Genomic DNA, 20,208 nt, shown 5'->3' with positions numbered 1-20,208 from the left:
ATAGACCTCCTTTTTTCATGGACCTCATTTTGTGGTCCATAAAAGAAAGAAGAGGGGGGGGGGGGGGGGCGAGATTTTGAAGCAAAAAAAAAAAAAAGTGCATCCATCCATCCATCCATCCATCCATCCATCCATCCATCCATCGTTAAAGTACTCCACACTGCTCCAGGGGGTTTATAAAGACCTTCTAAAGTGTAACGATGGGTTTTTGTAAGAAAACTATCCATATTTAAAACTTTATAAACTATAAAAACTAGCATCCGGCAGACGGCCATACTCATTGATTTGCGGCGACCCGACGCATGACGAATGCGGAAGCGCAGAGGAAAGAGCAAAACAAGACACGGGTCATGAATTAGAAGTCTAAAATGATAATTTTTAAAGAGAAATGACGGAGGATTTTGATATAAGAGAAGAGGAGCTTGAGTTTGTTGCACAGCCCTGTTTGTTTGAACCGCGAGAGGCGTCTAAGCTTACGATACTCCTACGTCCTGCGTCATACATCGCGTCAGGAGTTACTCTTGTGACGCAAGTCGACTTGCGCAGTATGCGTACGGTTGTCTGCCGGAAGCTAGTTATTTTAGTTTATAAAGTTTTAAATATGGATATTTTTCTTGCAAAAACGCATCGCTTCGCTTCAGAAGGCATTTATAAACCCCTTGGAGTTGTGTGGATTACTTTTATGATGGACAGATGCATTATTTTTGGCTTCAAAATCGGGGCCCCCATTCACTGCCATTATAAAGCTTGGATATTTTTTAAATATATATCCGATTGTATTCGTCTGAAAGAAGAAAGTCATATACACCTAGGATGGCTTGAAGGTGAGTAAATCATGGGGTAGTTTTCATTTTTGGATGAACAAACCCTTTAATTTTTATTTTAGAACTATCCCTTTAATATTAGTTAATAAAAATACAATTGCTCATTGTTTGTTCATGTTAGTTCACTGCATTAACTAATGTCAACAGATACGACTTTTAATTTGAAAAATATGTATTAGTAAATGGAGAAATTAACACGCTGTAGAAGTATTGTTCATGGCTAGCTAATGTGAATGTTAAATAATGTAGTTAATGAAGGCATGTATCATATATTTAACATATATACAAAAAGAAAAGAAAAATAAGATTTAAAATAAGACACAAAAAAGTGGCGAGCAAAAGAAAAGAAGTCAAAGAGAGAGTTTGTCATGTGAAGGGCTGATGGTTCTGGGATAGTTACTCGAGAACTGAAGGTCCTATGGCCGCGACGATCGTCTTTAAGCACCTCCAACCTACACTGGAGCTTACGGAGATAAAGTCATCAGTCCATCAGTTACAAGCAACAGAAGAAACAATCCAACTGAAAACTGAGAGTGGCAGGAAACTCAAGATACAGAGACAGACAGAAGTCACATTTAACTTTCAGGTGTCAGAAGAACTAGAGCAGGGGTTTTCAATCATTTAGATGCCATGGACCCGCAGATATGATCACACTAGTGTGAGGGACCCCATCCTAAAATTTAAAAGGGCTCTATCTTTTATAAACACCCAATTTATACACTGAAAAATTAATGTTACATTATTACATATTGTAATATACTGTTAAATGTATTATTTATTTATTTATTTATTTAATGTGGATGTAATTTTTATTTATTTATATTAATCACATTTTTATGCCCATTTTTATAAGATGCAATATAAGTCTCTGGCGTCCCCAGAATGTGTCTGTGAATATTCAGCTCAAAATACCCCACAGATCATTTATTATATCATACTGTAAATGCCCCTTTTTGGGTGGAAGCAAAAACATGCTGTTTTCGTGTGTGTATCTTTAAATGCAAATCAGCTGCTGATCCCCGCCCTCTTTTCCAGAAGCGGGCAGAGCCTTTACAGCTCGTGCCTCAGATACTATTTAGATGCAGTTCTTAGTCATCATGAAAGTTTATTATTTACATCTGAAGCGTGCGCACAGAAATCCGTCAAATACAAATCAAGTTCACAAGTTGGTTATGTCTGTGAACGTAAACAGTTGTGAAAGAAATCGCATGTGTATTTTAGATCTGCGTATTAAAGTGAAAGCAGCCAAATGTACAGTAGCTGCTGCTCTATGCTGTTAAAATGAATCAAACAACAAAAGAAAAACAGAAAATCACTCACTCCTCTTGACTGAATAACTTTAGTAGCTTTAATAAGAATACTTTTCTTACTTGAATGCTGCTGTTAAATGATCTAGCGAGGAGATAAACATGGCAGATGGTGTACGGCTCACTCAGGGGAGGAGCTAAGCTAATAGGGCCGTCAGTTGTGGGCGGGGCCTGATACAATGATAAATAGCATCTTGAGACACTGTTTCTAAATTATGGGGAAAATAACAAACGGAATGGATGGATTTTTACTATAATTGGGTGGCTGTGTGCACACACCGCCGACACATAATTATGTTAAAAAGCGAATTTTGCATAATAGGTCCTTTTTATTAAATTCATTTATTTATTTTAATCTAATTTATTTAATTACTTATTTATTTTAGACTCCCTTGAGGCCCCGGATCCCAGTTTGAAAACCCCTGAACTAGAGGATGTTAGTGAACATTTCATATACAATTACATTTAAATTGCCAAGAATAATATATAAAGTATTAGTAACACAGACACCTTAAAGTAAAGCTTTAGTGAACGAAATAACCAGTTTAAAGTCAACGTGACATGTCATGCAGCACCAATTTTAATTATTGCAATGTATTTCTGAGTGTAAATATTAAATGAAAAAAAAAAAATAGGATGCACTGCAAAAAAAAAAAAAAAAAAAAAAAAAATTTAGGATTTAATTTTGAAACAATTTTCACTCAAAATTTGCTAGAATTCCCTCACTAAATATCTTAGATGTGGGATAATTAATACGAGTAGTGACCTGATGTGTAAAGACATTTAAAAGAAATAAGATTTTTTTTTTGTAATGTCACATGGTATCTAATTATCTTTCAGCTCATGTTGTTTTTGTATTATCGAACGATCAGTATTGTGATTCTAAGCGGAAAAAAAGAAAGTGTTTTGGAATTGTCCCATCACATTAATTTCATGGCCTTATTCTTGATAAATAATTTCATGACTTTAGATGTTTAATCTAGGAGTTAATTATGCTTGACACCTGTGTTGGTGGATGGAGTGGAGTGGAGTGAATACAGATATTCACAAAAATGCATGACAAATACTTAATTTCTGTTAATAACACTCTTAAAAATAAAAGTTCTTTATTGGAATCAATGGTTCCATGAAGAACCTTCAACATCCATGAAACTTTTCCATTCCACAAAAGGTTCTTTATAATGATAAAGGGTTCTTCAGATTTTTAAAATGTTCTTCAGAACTTTTAAGAACCGATCACTTAAAAGGTTCTTTGAGGAACCAAAAATGGTTCTTCAATGGCATTGCTGTGAAAACCCCCTTTTGGAAGCTTTCTTTTTAAGAGTATATGTAATAAAACTGGAGTGTTTGTGTGGGTTAGTTAGTATTAGTGATGGTTTTAGTGATACTACTGATGTCAGTTAGAAGACCAAACCATATGATGGAGCCTGTACTGACGCCTAAATGAGACAGTGACGGGGTTGAAACAGGACACAAGCTCTTGTCATTTTGACAGTCTGCAGTATCTTTAACAGTGAAGCTGAACTCAACACACTCCTGAAGTGCTGAGGCATCATGGGAAAGCACATTTACTCACAAGCATGTGCTTTAATTCACACACACAATCACATGCACATTCCAAAACAGACTTAAACTATGCCATTTAAACTCTAATGATATTAGAGCTGCACGATTCTGGACAAATTGAGAATCTTTTTTATTATTATTAAACAGACACCGTGTCCTAACCAGATGCGATGCGATAAGATTCCAGCGACGAGCAATTTGACTATCCACACCCGACAATGAGAAGCGATAAAATCAATCAAAAACCACAGCCAGTCAGAAGAGAGTGTGGGCGGGCTTTCACGGCAAGAGCACATCAGACACAATGAAATGGGCAAGTACATAGTAAAATTCATAAATGTTACACTATTTAAACATTATTTAAAGTACATACGGAGTGACCGAACCAGTCTTTGTCATAGAATACACTTGTTTGTTCGCACTGACAGTTTGAATGTTCTTGTGACCATTTATTTATTTTCAAGATCTGAGGTGAATTAGCCAGTGTTGATTTCATTACAGCTAAAAAGCTGGGAACACAGAATGATATTCAAACTCACGTTAGACGCTTTTAACATTAAATAAAGCACATAAACAGTACCTGATATTATCATTGCCATACTTTGTGTTGCTGTTCCAGCCGCGACGTCGCGGAGAAATAGAAACCGTTTCTAAAATACAATATTCGCGTGTCGCCATTGCAGCTGGTTAGGACGAAAACTGCGATTAACGTGGAAAAGATACCTTTTATCGCTTGTCGCGGCGTTGCGTGGCGTCTGGTTAGGACACGGTGAGAGATCACAGTTCTCCCATGATTCTGAATTGACAAATTAACAAAATAACATCTAATTTATTACAGGTTCTGACAAAATGTTAATTGCTGCAGTCTATTTAATTAATTTGAATGAAAAAAATTGGATTGAATGAATGATTCAATGACTCACTCATAAAGACACTTCCTGGATGAATCAGCACTTTTGAACGAATCTCTTGAATAAACAATTCAATGACAAATACATTTTTTTAACAGTCACTTGTCACCACCTACTGGTGTAACGATGTAATTGATACAATCTTTATTTGAAGCGTCAAGTTACTTTCAAAAGGTGATTTACTCTATTTGATTGTGGACATCAGTGTTTATATCCGAACTATAAACTTTTATCCCAGTACTTCTGTGATAATCTGAATTATTGAAACAGAAATAATGATCTTATGTGGTTGAAAAGACTGTTTGTGAAGCTGTTTCATCCCTATACATGACAACTGCTCTCTCTGGATCAGTGGCAGCGCAAACACAGACCTGAAGAATCGCTGTGATCGTACTTGTCGAAGGTTTAATCGACAGAGCTGAATCATTGTCTTTTAGGAATAAGATCACGTGGGTGTTTGAATTAGGATCACGATCTTTTAACGATTAATCGTGCAGCTCTAATTGAAACTGATATTCATGCATTGCCTATGTAGTGTCTCATATCAGTCACTTCCAGTTCTATTTCATTAAGTATTTGGAAATTGCTGTCTTTGTAGACAACTCACTAGGTTTTGGAACACAGCTTGTGAGTTTTGCAAAGCAGAAACTAAATGTTTTCTACAAGCATTGAGGTTTTATAGTAATGTTATCAATGGCTGCTGTTGTAAGTGTAGCTTAAGAGGATCTTTCCGCTGCAATATTCTCAGAACTGTTTTGAGGGAAGTTACACAACAAGTCTGACTAATACAATGCTACACACACATGCACACAGACATAATTAAAGTCTCTCCAACACACATACACTGCTGCAAACACACTGTTATATCCTCGACACAAACAACATCACACATGAGTAAAACAAAAAGAGAAGAAATGGAGGTGAATGAGCGTGTCAGAGCAATCACTTTGGTTGTTTTAAGCCACTATTGACTACAGTGTCTTCTAAAAGATCATATAAAAGTGAAAATATTCATGCTTTAATATAGCATATGGCCATCACTGTGCTCTGTGCAATGTGCTTCTCTTCATCTTAACACAACAAGAATTTAGCTAAGTAGCCATGGTGTCCACCAAAATACCATTGTTTCTACTGTAAAATCATCCTGAATGCATACTAAATCTCCTTCAAACATGATAAAACAGTGACTTTAATGGAAAAATTTTCCATTGCACAGCAAAACTTTGGTGTAGGATTTACTCTGCAAGTAAATTTTACAAATAATTACAAAGAAACGGCAAGTAACACACTGAATTAAAGCATGACGTCTTAAATTAGAATACTTGTTTTACTTACAACTTAGAAAAAACATTTTACAGTGTAGTAGACAGATTAAAAAAACTTGAACTTGCTTCTATTTTCTATTTGTAAATGATAAGTTGCTAATAGCAAGTTACACATATTAACTGTAGTAACTATGGTATTTTGGAGGAGAATGTAGTTACGATGGTAAATAATGGTACGTAAATATGCTTAAAGAAATTTTGCTAACCTGTGATGTCCTTTTTAGTTGAGTTTTGTGGTTTAGCATCATTTATATATAGTGCTGTCGAATCGATTAATCGTGATTAATCGAATCTAACATAAAAGTTTGATTACATAATATATGTGTGTGTGCATATGTATACGGGTCAAAGACATTTATATATATATATATATATATATATATATATATATATATATAAATTTAATTTTATATTCTAATAACTGAGTACTAAATAACAAACCATCTCAGTAAAATATAGGCTCCTAATCTGTGTTTAACAGAGTAACTAGTAGTCGACTAATACAGCTAAATATTTTAACCGATTGAAAACTCTGTTGTGTTTTTAGTAAACAATGGTGAATCAGTTATCGTAGCTGATTTATGTACAAAACAACACTGGTGTAGGATTTACTTTGAAACTATTTTTACTGAGAAACTGCTAGTAAATTTCGCAAACAAATGCAAAGAAACACATCGAATTAAACATAAAACTTTGAAGTAGAAAGACTGAAATAGTAAAACGTACTCAAATAATTTTTGTTGTATTTCTAAGTTCAAAAGAGTATTTTTTACAGTGTATTTTTCAGCGTACGCTTTACAGGCTAAATTCGTCTCGCATTCTATTCGTCTCGGCAAGCTATGATTAAAGATGAGCTCTTTACCTGGTCCAAGGTAGAGTACCTTGACTTGAGTGTGATGACCTCATCCAGGTGTGCTCTGAACTCTCGCCGTGACGCCTGGAGGAAGCCACAGGATAGTCACTCACCCTAAACACACACACTCTCCTGTCTTTCCCACACACACACACGCACACACACACAAACCTCTCCATATCCAACAGGCACAGATACAGAATCAATCCGCATTCTATCAAACACATTTATGAGCATGCTCTGCCACAAACACTGACACAAACACACTCACAGAAACACTAATTCTCTCCAACAAGACGCACAGTAATAAAAACACTGCAATGATGTGCAATATGACCAGCTGAACAAAATGAAAACTCACCCCTGTTAAAACCAACTCAACTGATCTAATGCTGTAAATTGTGAGTGATAAATAGGAACAAACCAACAGAAAAGAAATCGTGGAGAAGGAGAAATCACTTCCATGGTGAACGACACTCACACTGAGCTTCTCAAAGCACTTGTTAGGGAAGCAACTTTGAAACTGTAGATTGTCAAGATACAAGATGTTCAGAATCTATGCTGCCTGTTTGAGCAGTTACTACATTATAACTAAAATTAGTAAGTAAACTAACTTTATTGAAGCTATAAAAGAGAGCAATATCATTATAAATGTATAGAAAATGAACAATATTTATCTCTCTTTTAATTTAAAATTATTTTTAATAAATAATAAAAAATAATTTTTATTGGAAAAAGACAACATTTAAAATAGCTAAAGTACTGTCACGCTAATACAAATGTATAAAAATGTATAAAAATAGCTTAAAAATCTCAACTCATATTTTGTTTCTCTTTTTCTTTTTTTTTTTTGCATGGGCTTTTTTTGAGTTTTACTTACTCCCTAAAGTTGAGATAACTTTTTTTATTTTGTCAATTCAAATACATTGGGCAAATCAATTGGATAAACACAGTAAATTAAGTGTAGTTTACTAAAATTTACTAAAAAAAAAAAGTGTTTTTTTTAATATCTATGTTTTTTTTTTAATGATATCTATAAGCCACTAAAAAAAAAATAAAAAAGGTAATTGTGACTTTTTATCTAACAATTTTGATTATTTTTCTTGCATCTTTTTTCTCACAACTCTGACTTTTTTTACTCACAAGTGCGAGTTTATATAAAAATAAAAGTCCGAAAGGTCTGAATTGCAAAATAAAATGTCGCAATTTTCTTTTAATTTTTTTTATATTCGTGGCGGAAACAAGCTTCTATAGAATAAAATCTGTCCAAAAATTTTAAATAATGAATTTAATTTAAAAAAAAAAAAAAAATTTAATTAATTTGTTACTGGAAAAAAGACAACATTTAAACTATTTTAACAGATGCTACTTCTTTTTTTTTTTTAAGATATCTGCAATACAATTGGACAAAAAATGTGTTTTTGCCATTAAATTTTTTTTTGTTTTTAATAAAAAACAAAACAAAAAACCAATTTGTTACTGGAAAAACAACACCAATATAAACATTTTAATAGCTGTCACACAAATACAATTTTATAAAAATGAATAATTTACTGATTACTAAATAACTAAATATTAAATAAAACATCTCAATATAGTATATAATATATAAGCTGTACAGTATACTATATAAGCTATATGGATGAATCATTGGATAAAACGTATTTTAAAAACTATTAAAAACTCTTTCGATCAAGCAGAGTGAAAAAAGTGGACCCCAATATGTTCTTTAAAGAATAAAGTAAAGAAAAATATGTCTAAAATATAGCTGAGAGAGAAATTAAAAGCTGTACTTTTAGAGTATCTTGTGTGTTTACGGAGGTAATGACTAGTTGTCGACTGATACTGGTTTTTCAGAAAATCTAGGCTGATTTATTGTCGATATATAAATAATACAATTTAGTGTTAGCAAATACAATGCAGCCTACTTCAAATTGCTGTAGATTAACCTCTGTTTTATTTATGATAATCTCAAATGGCCAACTATCATCCTAAATTATTATAAATTAATTGGCTTTTGTCACTGGTAACAATAACCCCTCAGCCATACATTCATTTAAGCGTTTCATGGATGAAGAAAAAATAACATTAAAAATGCATAAAAAAATTCTTTAAAGAAAAAATGATGGATAAACCAAAAAGTCAAAAACACTTAAAACAACAACAAAAAAAAATCTCCAAGACAAACATCCACATTTGTCATAAAAATGACTGAAAGTCATTTCGTCTCTGTTGCACTTGAGATAATCATGCATGACAAGACAGGAAGGGATTCAGGCAGAGCAGGAAGCAACAGCCATCACGGGCAGGACGAAACGTGTCACATGGCAACGTGTCGAGGTGGAGGAGAGCTGTTGCCATGCTGATCTGGCCCGAGACGCATGCAGGAATACCTCAGCAATGCTTAGGGTGGATGAAGAGGAGGGGAGCCGCGCCTGGGTGCCACGAGAAGGGGGAAAAGAGAAGACAATTAAATATAAGAGCCAGCAAAGCCAAGCTGAGACAGACACTGCCGCCCCCTGCTGGCCCGGAGGACTGCTTGAGCACGGCAAGCCAAAGCAGCTGGGAACAGAAGACATTTAAAAAGAGCAGATATGGAGATAAAGACTACGCAAACACAGCGTTTACATTCGCGTATTTGCATAGAGCGTGTTTCAGGCACGATCTGGGATTTGTGCTTAATATTTTGAATGCAAGTTCATCTGTTTTTTGTTTTTTTTGGGAGTTCTTTTACAATCATTTGTGATCCCATTTCGATGTTAGCTTGGGGATAAACATGTGGTCACATTAAATCCAATTTATATTGGATTTACGACACATACGGACAAGCACACACACAAATACAGCAAAAATGACAAGATGGGTGAAACACTTTGTTATGCAACTAAAACATGCTGAAACTACCATGATCCAGTTAACTACATTACTGAAGATCACATTTCCCAAAACAACAACATTAATGTCAATATTTATGGGAAAATTTCACTCTAAAAAATAGCTGTAAAAAATGAAACAAATTTATACAGTAATATACCATAAAAACATATACCATAAAAACAATGCATTCTGAAAGTACCCTATACTTTCTCAAAAACGACAAATAATATTACCCAGAATGCATTGTAATATACAGAAGTCATATACTGTAAAAACAAAAAAAAACCCCAATGCATTCTGGGTAATATTTGTAATTTTTGAGAAAGTAGCCTATAGGTTACTTTCTCAAAAATGACAAATAATATTACCCAGAATGCATTGTTTTTACAGTATATTACTGTTTCAATGGAAAATGGTATTTTACTGTGCAAATTTGTTTAGTTTTTTTACAGCTATTTTTTGTACAGGGAGTGCACAGGGATATTCAAAAATGATTTCACATATACTCAATATATTCTACCATTGAAAAGTTGGGGTTTTTAGAAAAGAAATTAATACTATTCAACGAGGATTCATTAAATGCATCAAAAGTAACAGTAAAGACATTTATAATGTTACAAAAGCTTTCAAATGAATACGTTTTTAATTGAACTTTCTGTTAAAAAATAATGTATCACAGTTTCCACAAAAATATTAAGCAGCACAACTGTTTTCAACATTGATAATAATCAGAAATGTTTCTTGAGCAGCAAATCAGCATATTAGAATGATTTCTGGAGGATCATGTGACATTGAAGACTGGAGCTAGTGGTTGAAATGGGTACCGCAGTCCCCAGAGTTGTTTCTCCCGGCTCACGCGGGTTGCCAGATTGAAGACACACAACAGGAACGAGTGCAATAGACAATGGAAGGTGACGAGTTGATAAGTTGATCAGCTAATGTATCTGCCTTTAATATGCCTCTGGTCATAGAGATACCAAGGCTTTTTAGGTCTGGCATAATCTGTGATCTCTGACCCAGTCGTTTTGCTTGCGTTCATGGCTGCAATATGCTGTGTTTTCCTCCACCTGGCAACCCGGGGTTTCGAAATGCTATTGGGTAAATTGGCAGTGGGCGGAGTCACACAGACCAAAACAAAAACAGACATTCCGACACAGAACGCACATTTCAAAATAGAATAACTGGCTGTAGAATTGTTTTCAGAGTAACAAGAACAAAATCTCTGCAAACATATGATGGTATTTTTATGCTTTAGTACAGTCAAAGGCACATTACATACAGCACCTTTAAAATCCTGCCAGCGCTGACAAGAATCATTTGGTACTTATTGAGCTTTGTCACCTTTGCCATAAAATCAGCACTGCATCTTACGTTCACGCATGCAAGGTGTCCTTGTGGTCCAGGAACGGAGTAATATATCTTGCAGGCTGCAGCCCACCCGAGTTTAATGTTCAAGTGAAACTCAAGGCACTACAGATATGATCTTTACAACAGTTATTTATCGCCACACACACAAACACACACAGCGCTTTTACCGCAGCGTACAGCACACAGTTTTATATGTGCAATGTCCTCAGAAAACAGAAAACAGTTAAATCACCTTTTCTCAAGGTGATTTAACACAAATAATGCTTCACCAACTGATTAAAATGTTGCTAACATGTGATTCGTAACTATTTTGCATTTTACAAAATTGGTGGTTAATTCATATGAATTCGTACAATCTCATTTGTATTTTTTCCAAGCGGCAACCTTCCGGTCTCTCTCTTAAATCCAACACGGATGTGACTTAAACTGCAATTAATCGACTTGCTGCTAGAGACAGGCTCCAAAAGGGAGTCAATCCCATAGATCACCCATGTTAAAATGCCCAACTTTACAGCAGAAAAAAAATATGTTTACAGCCTGGTACAAAAAGTGGTTTTGGTCTATATAGCTAATTTTGCCCTTCATGACAACTGTGAGGGGGGTGAATTTTTTTTATAACTCATCCGTTTAAATTATATTAAGCCTTAAAGTTATGCATAATTAAGGGCGTGGCCACTTGAGTGACAGGTGTCTCAGCTCCACCCATGTCCCACCTCTTTGCCCATTTTTGGTTATGCGAGAGTGATGCACGGTGAAGCGCTGCCAAGATGGCGACGGCCGGCTCCGCCCACTTTGGGCTTCAAATATGTTCTTCAGAAACTACGGGTGACGTCACGGACACTACGTCCATTGTTTTATACAGTCTACTTCAGTGCCGGTTAGTTTAGGGCTAGACCTTCCACATACTTTGGTACAAATCACACAAATTTCACAAAAATCCCAATGTACAAATTCATACAAAATGGCCACCTCGTTCATACAAAATGGCCACCGTGTCGGAATGTCTGTTCTTGTGAAATACATTTTCTCATTAGGTCAGTTTGAATACTCTAAAAAGCAAAGAATTGATACTTTTCAATTCTGATTGAAATATAAGCATAACACTTTATTTTGAAAGTTCACTTTAGATGTTCTACTAACTATAATTAACTTTGCAACTACATGTCAACTAGCAGTCATTAGAGAATTAGTTAGACCAGGGCTCGTCAACTGGCCAAATCCGGCCCGCCAATCATCTTCATCCGGCCTGCGGCACCTCAATCTCCCTCCTCCTCTTTTCCTGGCGGTGCGGCTAAATTTGGTTAGATATCATGGCATTTCAGCAGTTATTATGCGTGTCCCGTATTTCTGTTGACTTTCTTTTCCGTAAATTGGCCAAATGCGCTTGCATAACGATCTGAAACGATTTGGATTCGTTCAGACTGCTCTGTCTCTGAATCATCTGTAGTTGTTTCTCGGTCAGTAACAACAAATACAGAACAAGTAGGGCTGTTTTCAGGTGTTTCACTAGTTTACTTTGAACTACGCAGCACGGCCCAGTGGATAATGGAATGAAAGCTTAAAGGAGCTGCGTTTATTCCCGGTCACCATTATTAAACAGTGTTGCAACATCTAGTGAGAAGCATTTCAATTCGACACACACCTCTCGGTTACAAACTACAAATCACTCGATGATTAAACTAGTTTTAAATCGGATGAAACAGCCAACATTCCCAACAAGACTGATGAGGAAAACATGAGAAACTCAAAATCACCACCCTCACAAACATTTACCATGAATGAACTGTAGTAAATTACATGGTTTGTGGAAATGTGGAATATTTATATTGAAAACTATGTTATAGCCATTTATATTGCAATATTTATTAGGTGGGTAGGGGAATATATAATTCATGTCTTTGTTAAGGTGTAGTTTGTACCTGTATTTAGGCGTTTTTTATAGGCCTATATAACATATCATATCATTTGACAGTGGTAGTGAGTAGCCATGTATGGTTTTACCTGTGGTTACCAAGTCTCACTGTGAGAATATTTTCATTTAAGCCTAATAATCAATAAAATAATTTTTACCAATAAGCCTCAAAAGTTATTAAAGATGCATAAGCATATATATTTTTCATGCATTGCAGAGTACAAATGCGAACGGCTGTGCATTTATTTGTGCATTAAATTATAGCCGTCACAGGATATGTATGTATATGTGTAATGGTCTACGGTGAGCTTACAAAACCATGTGTATATTGTGTTGTGTGTAATGGTAAATTGCAGCGTGCATTTGTGGGAAGCTTTGATGCTTTTAACTCAATGAGAGAGAAATAAAACTGTCTGAAGTCGTTCTGTGTTGTCAGTCTCCCATCTTCCCCCTCCATTCCACAGCTAAACCACGCCCACTGTGATGAGAAATGACTGGTTTCATGACCCTTTAAGTATAATAATGAAGTAAAAATACTTTGTTACTGTCCACTGCTGGTTAAAACTCTGTAATCCAAATGGATGGAAAATTTATATGCAATTAAAAGAGATAAATCTTAAATTTATGGCTAAATATTTTTGGAGTGTGTTCCACACGGTTTGGAATGACATTAGGGTAAGTAAATGATAACAGAATTTTCATTTTGAGAGAAATATTCCTTTACAACCTCATAAAATGTCTGGCTCACTTGTGAGACTCGGATTTGACCCGTCTGAAGGGAGCGAGGGCAGCCAACAGGACACACACAATCTGCTCAAGACTGTAATGCACAGCAAAGCGCTTTCTGCCATGCTGTATTTAATAATGCTTTAGTAGGTCCTTCTGTACTGCAGCTATTAGGATGTGAAACTACACCAAAGACAAGCCTTTAGCTACTTCATCTGTGGACACTACGATTCACTAAAGCAACATTAATATCTGTTCATGATCCACAATGTTTGAGATATCAGTGCTGGTGCAAACTTTAAATTGTCCATTCCTCTTTAAAGATCTTAAAAAAAATGAACTTTAAACATTTTCATAACAAGCAAGACTCTCCTTTCAGAATTGGGCTAAAATAAGCAGTTGCCTGCCTGTCATTATCAGCTGACTGAGTTACAGTCATTTTACACATTTATATCTGTCTATAATCTCAATATCCTCAAACTAGCACTGTGGTAAAACTGTGGCAAAGTTTTGTTACGATAATTTCCAGTTGAGCACCATGTATCTGAATGTGTTCAACATAATAATATTACATATTATAAATTATATATATATATGTATTATAATGTAATATATATATCCATAATATTAAATCATTCATTAAAGCATAAATTCAAATTCATCTGAAAATCTATAATACATTTCAGCCAATACACTGCAGGCATTTGCTAGTCTCAAAACATCCTAAAAAACATCAAGTTATTATCTAACTCAAGATTTTTTGGCAGACTGCATTTGAAAGCAGCTTTAGGGAGTTATCAAACATATTCATAATTCAGCCAAACATCTGAAAGAACACATGATCTGATCTTCTGATGTACATCGCATACTGTGGGATGAATATCACAAAAGTATGATATAATGAACAAAATATGAATATTTACACACAACTGGACAATATCACATCAGACAAATTGCCAAGACTAAATACTAATTATTAGGCAAAATTTAAAATCTCTATAAATCATATAGCCAAAAAACAAGAAGATAGATGGATGGACTGATGAATGCAGACCTCAGAGCAACAAATTTGTTTCATGTGTGCAGTCATTTTTCATATTTTCTATCAAATATAGTGAAATACACACACACACACACACCATAAAAAAATATGCACAAAATCACTCACACATACCAGCACCTATAGAATTAACCCTATTTGACTGATTATTAAAATATCAAATGGATTATAATACTAAACACACGTGTCTTCTGACTCAAAAAACATGAAATACCAGAGGAAGAGTGAGGACTTACCATCATCTACATGAAGACTGAGATCTGTCTCTCTCTCTCTCTCACACACACACACACACATACACACACTGACAGAGAGGAAGTGTACACACACACACATATGGATGGAGAGAGGAGGAGGAGGAGTAGAGAGAGAGAGAGAGAGAGAGAGAGAGAGCAGGCAAGAGTTGTAAACTGAAAAAAGCATTAGAGGGACATAAAGAGAAGGAGAAAGAAACAGTACAAAAAGAGAAATGAAGAATGAACACACACAAGCACGCACGCACGCACACACACACACTTGAAGTTGGGTTTTCATGTTTTATGCGGACATTACACAGACATAATGGTTTTTATACTTTACAAACCGTACATTTTAACCCCTAAACCTACCACCACAGAAAACTTTTTCAAAAAACATCTCTTATTTTATTTTATTTTTTTATGGCAACCAAAACATTTCCCCACAAGGACAAGGATTTCGGATACTGTCATCATGTAGGATTTATCTGGACCACACACACACACACACACACACACACACACACACACACACACACACACACACACACACACACACACACACGTTTGTTTTGCTATCAAAGTGAGGACATTCCATAGGCGTAATGGTTTTTATACTGTACAAACTGTACATTCTCTCCCCCTACACTACCCCTAAACCTACCCATCACATTTTTAATAAAACATTGTTTAGTATGTTTTTAAAGCTATTTCAAATATCAGGACTCATGAAATGTCCTCATAAAACCTGTTTACGTCATAATACCAGTGTAATACCCATGTCATTATACAAATTTGTGTCCTCATAAATCACAAAACCACAAAATCACACATGCACACACACACACGCACGCACGCACACACAGGTTTGGACATCCAAAACATTGGAAACACAAACTGTAGACACAGTCCAACATGGAGCAAACCAGGATTAATGGAGCTACTGCACAGCTGGAATATTTGATTCAGATTTTTTATTTAATTTTCATAATTTTATAATTAATTGCACTAAATTAAAACATCTCATCAACAGCAAAAATGTGGAAATACTTTAAAAACAGTGCAATCAATCAAGTTTATTTACACTACCATTCAAAAGTTTTTTATTAACATTTTATATTTTTTTTTGAAAGCTCACCAAGGATTTACTTGATCAAAAATACAGTAAAAACAGTTTGTGAAAAACAGTTTGTCACAAATTGTGAAATATTATTCCAATTCAAAATGACTGTTTTCTGTTTTAATATAATTTATATTTTATTTCTGTGATCAAAACTGAATTTTCATGATGTGTGAAATGTCACATGATCCTTCAGAAATCATTCTGATATGCTGATTTGCTGCTCAAGAAACATTTATGATTATTATCAATGTTAAAAACAGTAGCATTAACTCAAATTTATTTGTATAGCACTTTTTGCAATACACATTGTTTCAAAGCAGCTTTACAGAAATCATGCTGTTATGTCTATAATGCCTTTACTTTTATTTTTACTGTCACTTTTGATCAATTTAATGCATCCTTGCTGAAATAAAAGTTTAAAAAAATAATTTGAATGGTAGTGTACATCTATGATGCATGATACATTCTTATTCATTCATACAAACTGAGGTATGAGTCTAAATCATACGGTAATCAACAGCAGGCTATAAATGCAAAAATATTTTTTATAAAACTTGAAAATAACTCCATTAAGTGCCCATCTTAAGACTTAAGAATGAGGATAGAAGGTTTAAATCAATATATTCTTAACGATGAGCAACCATCATCCAGCCTAATTACTTGTGCATTCAAATTAGATGCAGAATTGCATTTGCAGATAATCACAGGAACTGGTATATGTGTTAGTGGCTCACTGTTATGTAACTGTGTTATATAACGTGTGTGAACTGCCACAGCCATATCATCATCTTTGTGTGTGTGTGTGTGTGTGTGTGTGTGTGTGTGTGTGACTGTGAGAGAACAGAAGACAGGAAGTGACATCGAGAGACAGAGAGAGAGTCTCAGTATATGCTAGTGATCAGGACGGCTATAAATCAGTTAAATGACGGTATATATAGTGATATATTCTAGTGATATATATATATATATATATATAGACACAAAGCTGTCGATTTGGCACAGAAGTCATATGGACTGCGTTTGTAATGTTTTTTTTATAGTTTTTGGATCTCAACCGCTTGGGTTCACTAGATGCTTTCAATGTATAGAAAACAGCAGGATGAACATCGGAGAACGCAAGTCATACAGGTTTGCAATGACATGAAGGTGAGTAAATGATGACAGAATTATGCATCTCTGTCCAAACTGATACCTGTACAAACTCTCTCACTCATATGAGCATAGCACAGTCTCCATGGCAACGCCCGCTCCCATGACAACCCTCCATATCCACACAGCGGGGCGAGAAATGATTGTGACATATGAGCTGACGAACGAGCGCTCCTCGCCCGGCTCGGGTGAGAGTCTTGAGTCAGATGGGTTGAGGGCAGTTAGTCATGCTGCTCCAGCTCAAACAGTAGAGCATGGCGCTAGCAACACCAAGGTCACGGGTTCGATTCTTAGAGAATGCACGAATTTAAACAAAACAATTTACAGCTTGAATGCAATGTAAGGCACTTCGGATAAAAGCATCTGCCAAATGTATAAATGCAAATGTGCATATATGTTTATAAACAGATGTCATGTGATTTACCACCTATTTATCACAAGCATATTTCCAAGGTGGCCAAAATAAGACAAAAGTCGAAACAAGAAAAAAAAAAAATCAAGATGTTATTTTTTTTATTTTAGTTCACTCCCTCAACAAATGATTTTCCTTTTGGAAGAACCAGGGTTCCCACTGTCTTTAAAAACCTGGATATATGAAAAAAGTATAATTTTCTAGACCTGGGAAAGTCATGTAAATTGACCATATGCACGGTTATTTTCTGGTTTTCGTTAAGCCAGCTTGGGCATTTCCGGTGAACTGTTAGCTGTCAAAACCATCAATGGTTGACATTTTAATGTTGTATTTATACTTTAATGCAGTTATCACACTTACCTAATTTGCCATTAAACCAGTTTTATTGATTACAATAAAGACTTGAAGCTATTGCGAACGCTGGAATAAGAAACACGGTGGCTATAATTGGACACACATACTAGAGATGCACCGATATATCGGCCAACAATCGGTATCGGCCAATAAAAGCAAATTTTCATACTATCGGCCGATAGTCAGGGCCGATATATCCTGTCAATCAAAAGAGGGTGGGAAAATGCACTGAGTTTGGGCTTTGTGTAAAGAAGATGCTAAGGAACCAGTTTGATGTTCAATATTAATAGTAATTATATGAATTAATAACATTCAAAGTTAAGAAATATTAATTTAATCTTCAGAATTTGTTGTTAAAGGTGCAATATGTAAGTAATGTATGTTTTGTATGTATGTTTTGCAGTAAAATATCCAAAAACCACTAGGCCAGTGTTATATATTTTGTTCGCTTGAGTACTTACAATATCCCAAATGTTTCCAACTATTTGTAAATCGTGAGAAAATTGCAATTTTAACCAAGGCTTCGGGACGTGTGAGGAGTCGCCTGTCAATTGCGTAGAACCCGCGTTAACCCTCGGTCTGCCTCGGTTTCCGGTTTTATTTTGTAGAAACCATGGAAACACCAAAGACGCTTTAATATATTACACGTTTTAATAGACAAGGGAACAACTGTTTTGATATATTTATAGACAGAAAACGAATTGTTGTTATATAGCTCAACATGTTTAGTCTCATTGTTTAAATCTAATTTTCTTGATATTTTGCGAGTACCATGCTTTACCGTGCCTCAGAGAAAAACACTATTTTGTCAAGTAGCTAACATAGCATAATCAGATGCAGCTTTATTTTTAGTAGCAGTAATACAGAATTTTCTCCATCATACAATACGTTTTAAAATGAATTGCATGCCATTTATCAACACAAGCCATCCAGCATTTAATATGATATTCTAAAATCGATCTAGTTTACTGCAGTGTGTAACAAGTGTTTTACAGCAGCTGCTGAGCGAACGCAACTTTATAACATGTAACTTTATAACATCATTTTCAACACACTCAAATGTATCTAATACGATAAACAGAGCTGTGTTACCTCATACTCATGACCGGAAAAGCGGAAGCGGCGCCGGCGACTGTGGCATAATAAAAGTTCCGCTGCTCGTGAGGCGTGTGTTGCGCAATCACTCCAGCGTCCTCGTTTAGCTCCCACAACACTCGGTCCTGCTCTGCTTCATACTACAATAACGTTAATTATCGCATCCATGAACATGATTTCTGTCCGAGTCCTATCCCTATTCTTTTGCACCGTCCGTTGAGGTGAAGACCACATCATCAAGCTACGCCTTTGTTTTGAATAGGCCTCTAGCGACCTCTAGCGGACAGAAATCCTACATACTGCACCTTTAATATTAATTTGAGTAATATGTTTATGTTTATAACTGATACCAGTTACTCTGAAACAAGTTGATGAAATGGAGACAGGGGTGGAGCCAGAGAATTTTGAACGCAGGTGCTGAGGGGGCGCTAGATCATTGACAAGGGGAGCTGGGCAATTACTTGTAAATGTGAGCAAAAACGTTTTATTTTTTATATGAATAATAAAATAAATATGAGGAAAAACCACCCACTCGATTTTTAACATTTTATTACTACATGATTATTTGACTCAGCACAATGTAAATAAAATTTTTTTTTATTTTATGAAATTAAACAAACACATACATCAGTCAGTTCCCATACTTGCTATTTAAAGTCTCGAACCAAATGTGCCAAGCTGCTGTCACGGACATCCCCACAGTTGCTTTGCCTATATGTCTTCAAATGTCGGAGACAGGACAAAGATCTCTCAAATATAGAGAGGAGTTTGTACAAGTCAATAAACGCATCTTTATATGGTCCAAAAAGAAATTTATTGTTTATTGCGAGGAGTGTGGAATCTAAAGTATTAGCACGCTTAGGTAGGAGGCGCACGCGCGATCGCTCGCTCTTTTTTTTTTTTTGTCAGCGTCAGCAACTTCATCTTTGCAGCCGACACTGACTCAGAAAGCACTATATAATGTTTTAAATAGTTTAAAATGTGTTCTTTTCCTCCAACACATTCATAATCATTACTTTTGCCCGTGCTTTGCAGCAAGATTTATGCGCGAGCTTGAGCGCGGAATGTGCTATATAACAGCTATATAGATTATTAAAGGATGGTTTAGTA

At 35.3% G+C, this 20,208-nt stretch overlaps 1 protein-coding gene across 8 annotated transcripts in view; it reads right to left on the bottom strand.

The window, feature by feature from the left end:
- gphnb (gephyrin b) overlaps nt 1-20,208 on the bottom strand; it is a 90,662-nt gene that overhangs the window by 18,863 nt on the left and 51,591 nt on the right. For 4 of the 8 annotated variants that reach the window (XR_007926784.1, XM_051874662.1, XM_051874665.1 and 1 more), the window contains exons 9-11: nt 9,180-9,221; nt 6,796-6,870; nt 1,225-1,287 (exon numbers count right to left, since the gene is read on the bottom strand). The exons of 2 other annotated variants lie outside the window; for them this stretch is intronic. Coding sequence is in view for 5 of the 6 variants with exons in the window: in XM_051874662.1 (XP_051730622.1) it covers nt 1,225-1,287; nt 6,796-6,870; nt 9,180-9,221 (180 nt within the window). In the remaining variant the exon portion in view is untranslated. The remainder of the gene's footprint in view (nt 1-1,224; nt 1,288-6,795; nt 6,871-9,179; nt 9,222-20,208) is intronic. 2 more of the 8 variants (XM_051874663.1, XM_051874666.1) reach the window with 2 other exon arrangements.

The sequence above is a fragment of the Ctenopharyngodon idella genome, chromosome 20, assembly GCF_019924925.1.
Source record: "Ctenopharyngodon idella isolate HZGC_01 chromosome 20, HZGC01, whole genome shotgun sequence".
NCBI lineage: Eukaryota > Metazoa > Chordata > Actinopteri > Cypriniformes > Xenocyprididae > Ctenopharyngodon > Ctenopharyngodon idella.
This window is presented reverse-complemented; position numbering and strand designations above follow the sequence as displayed.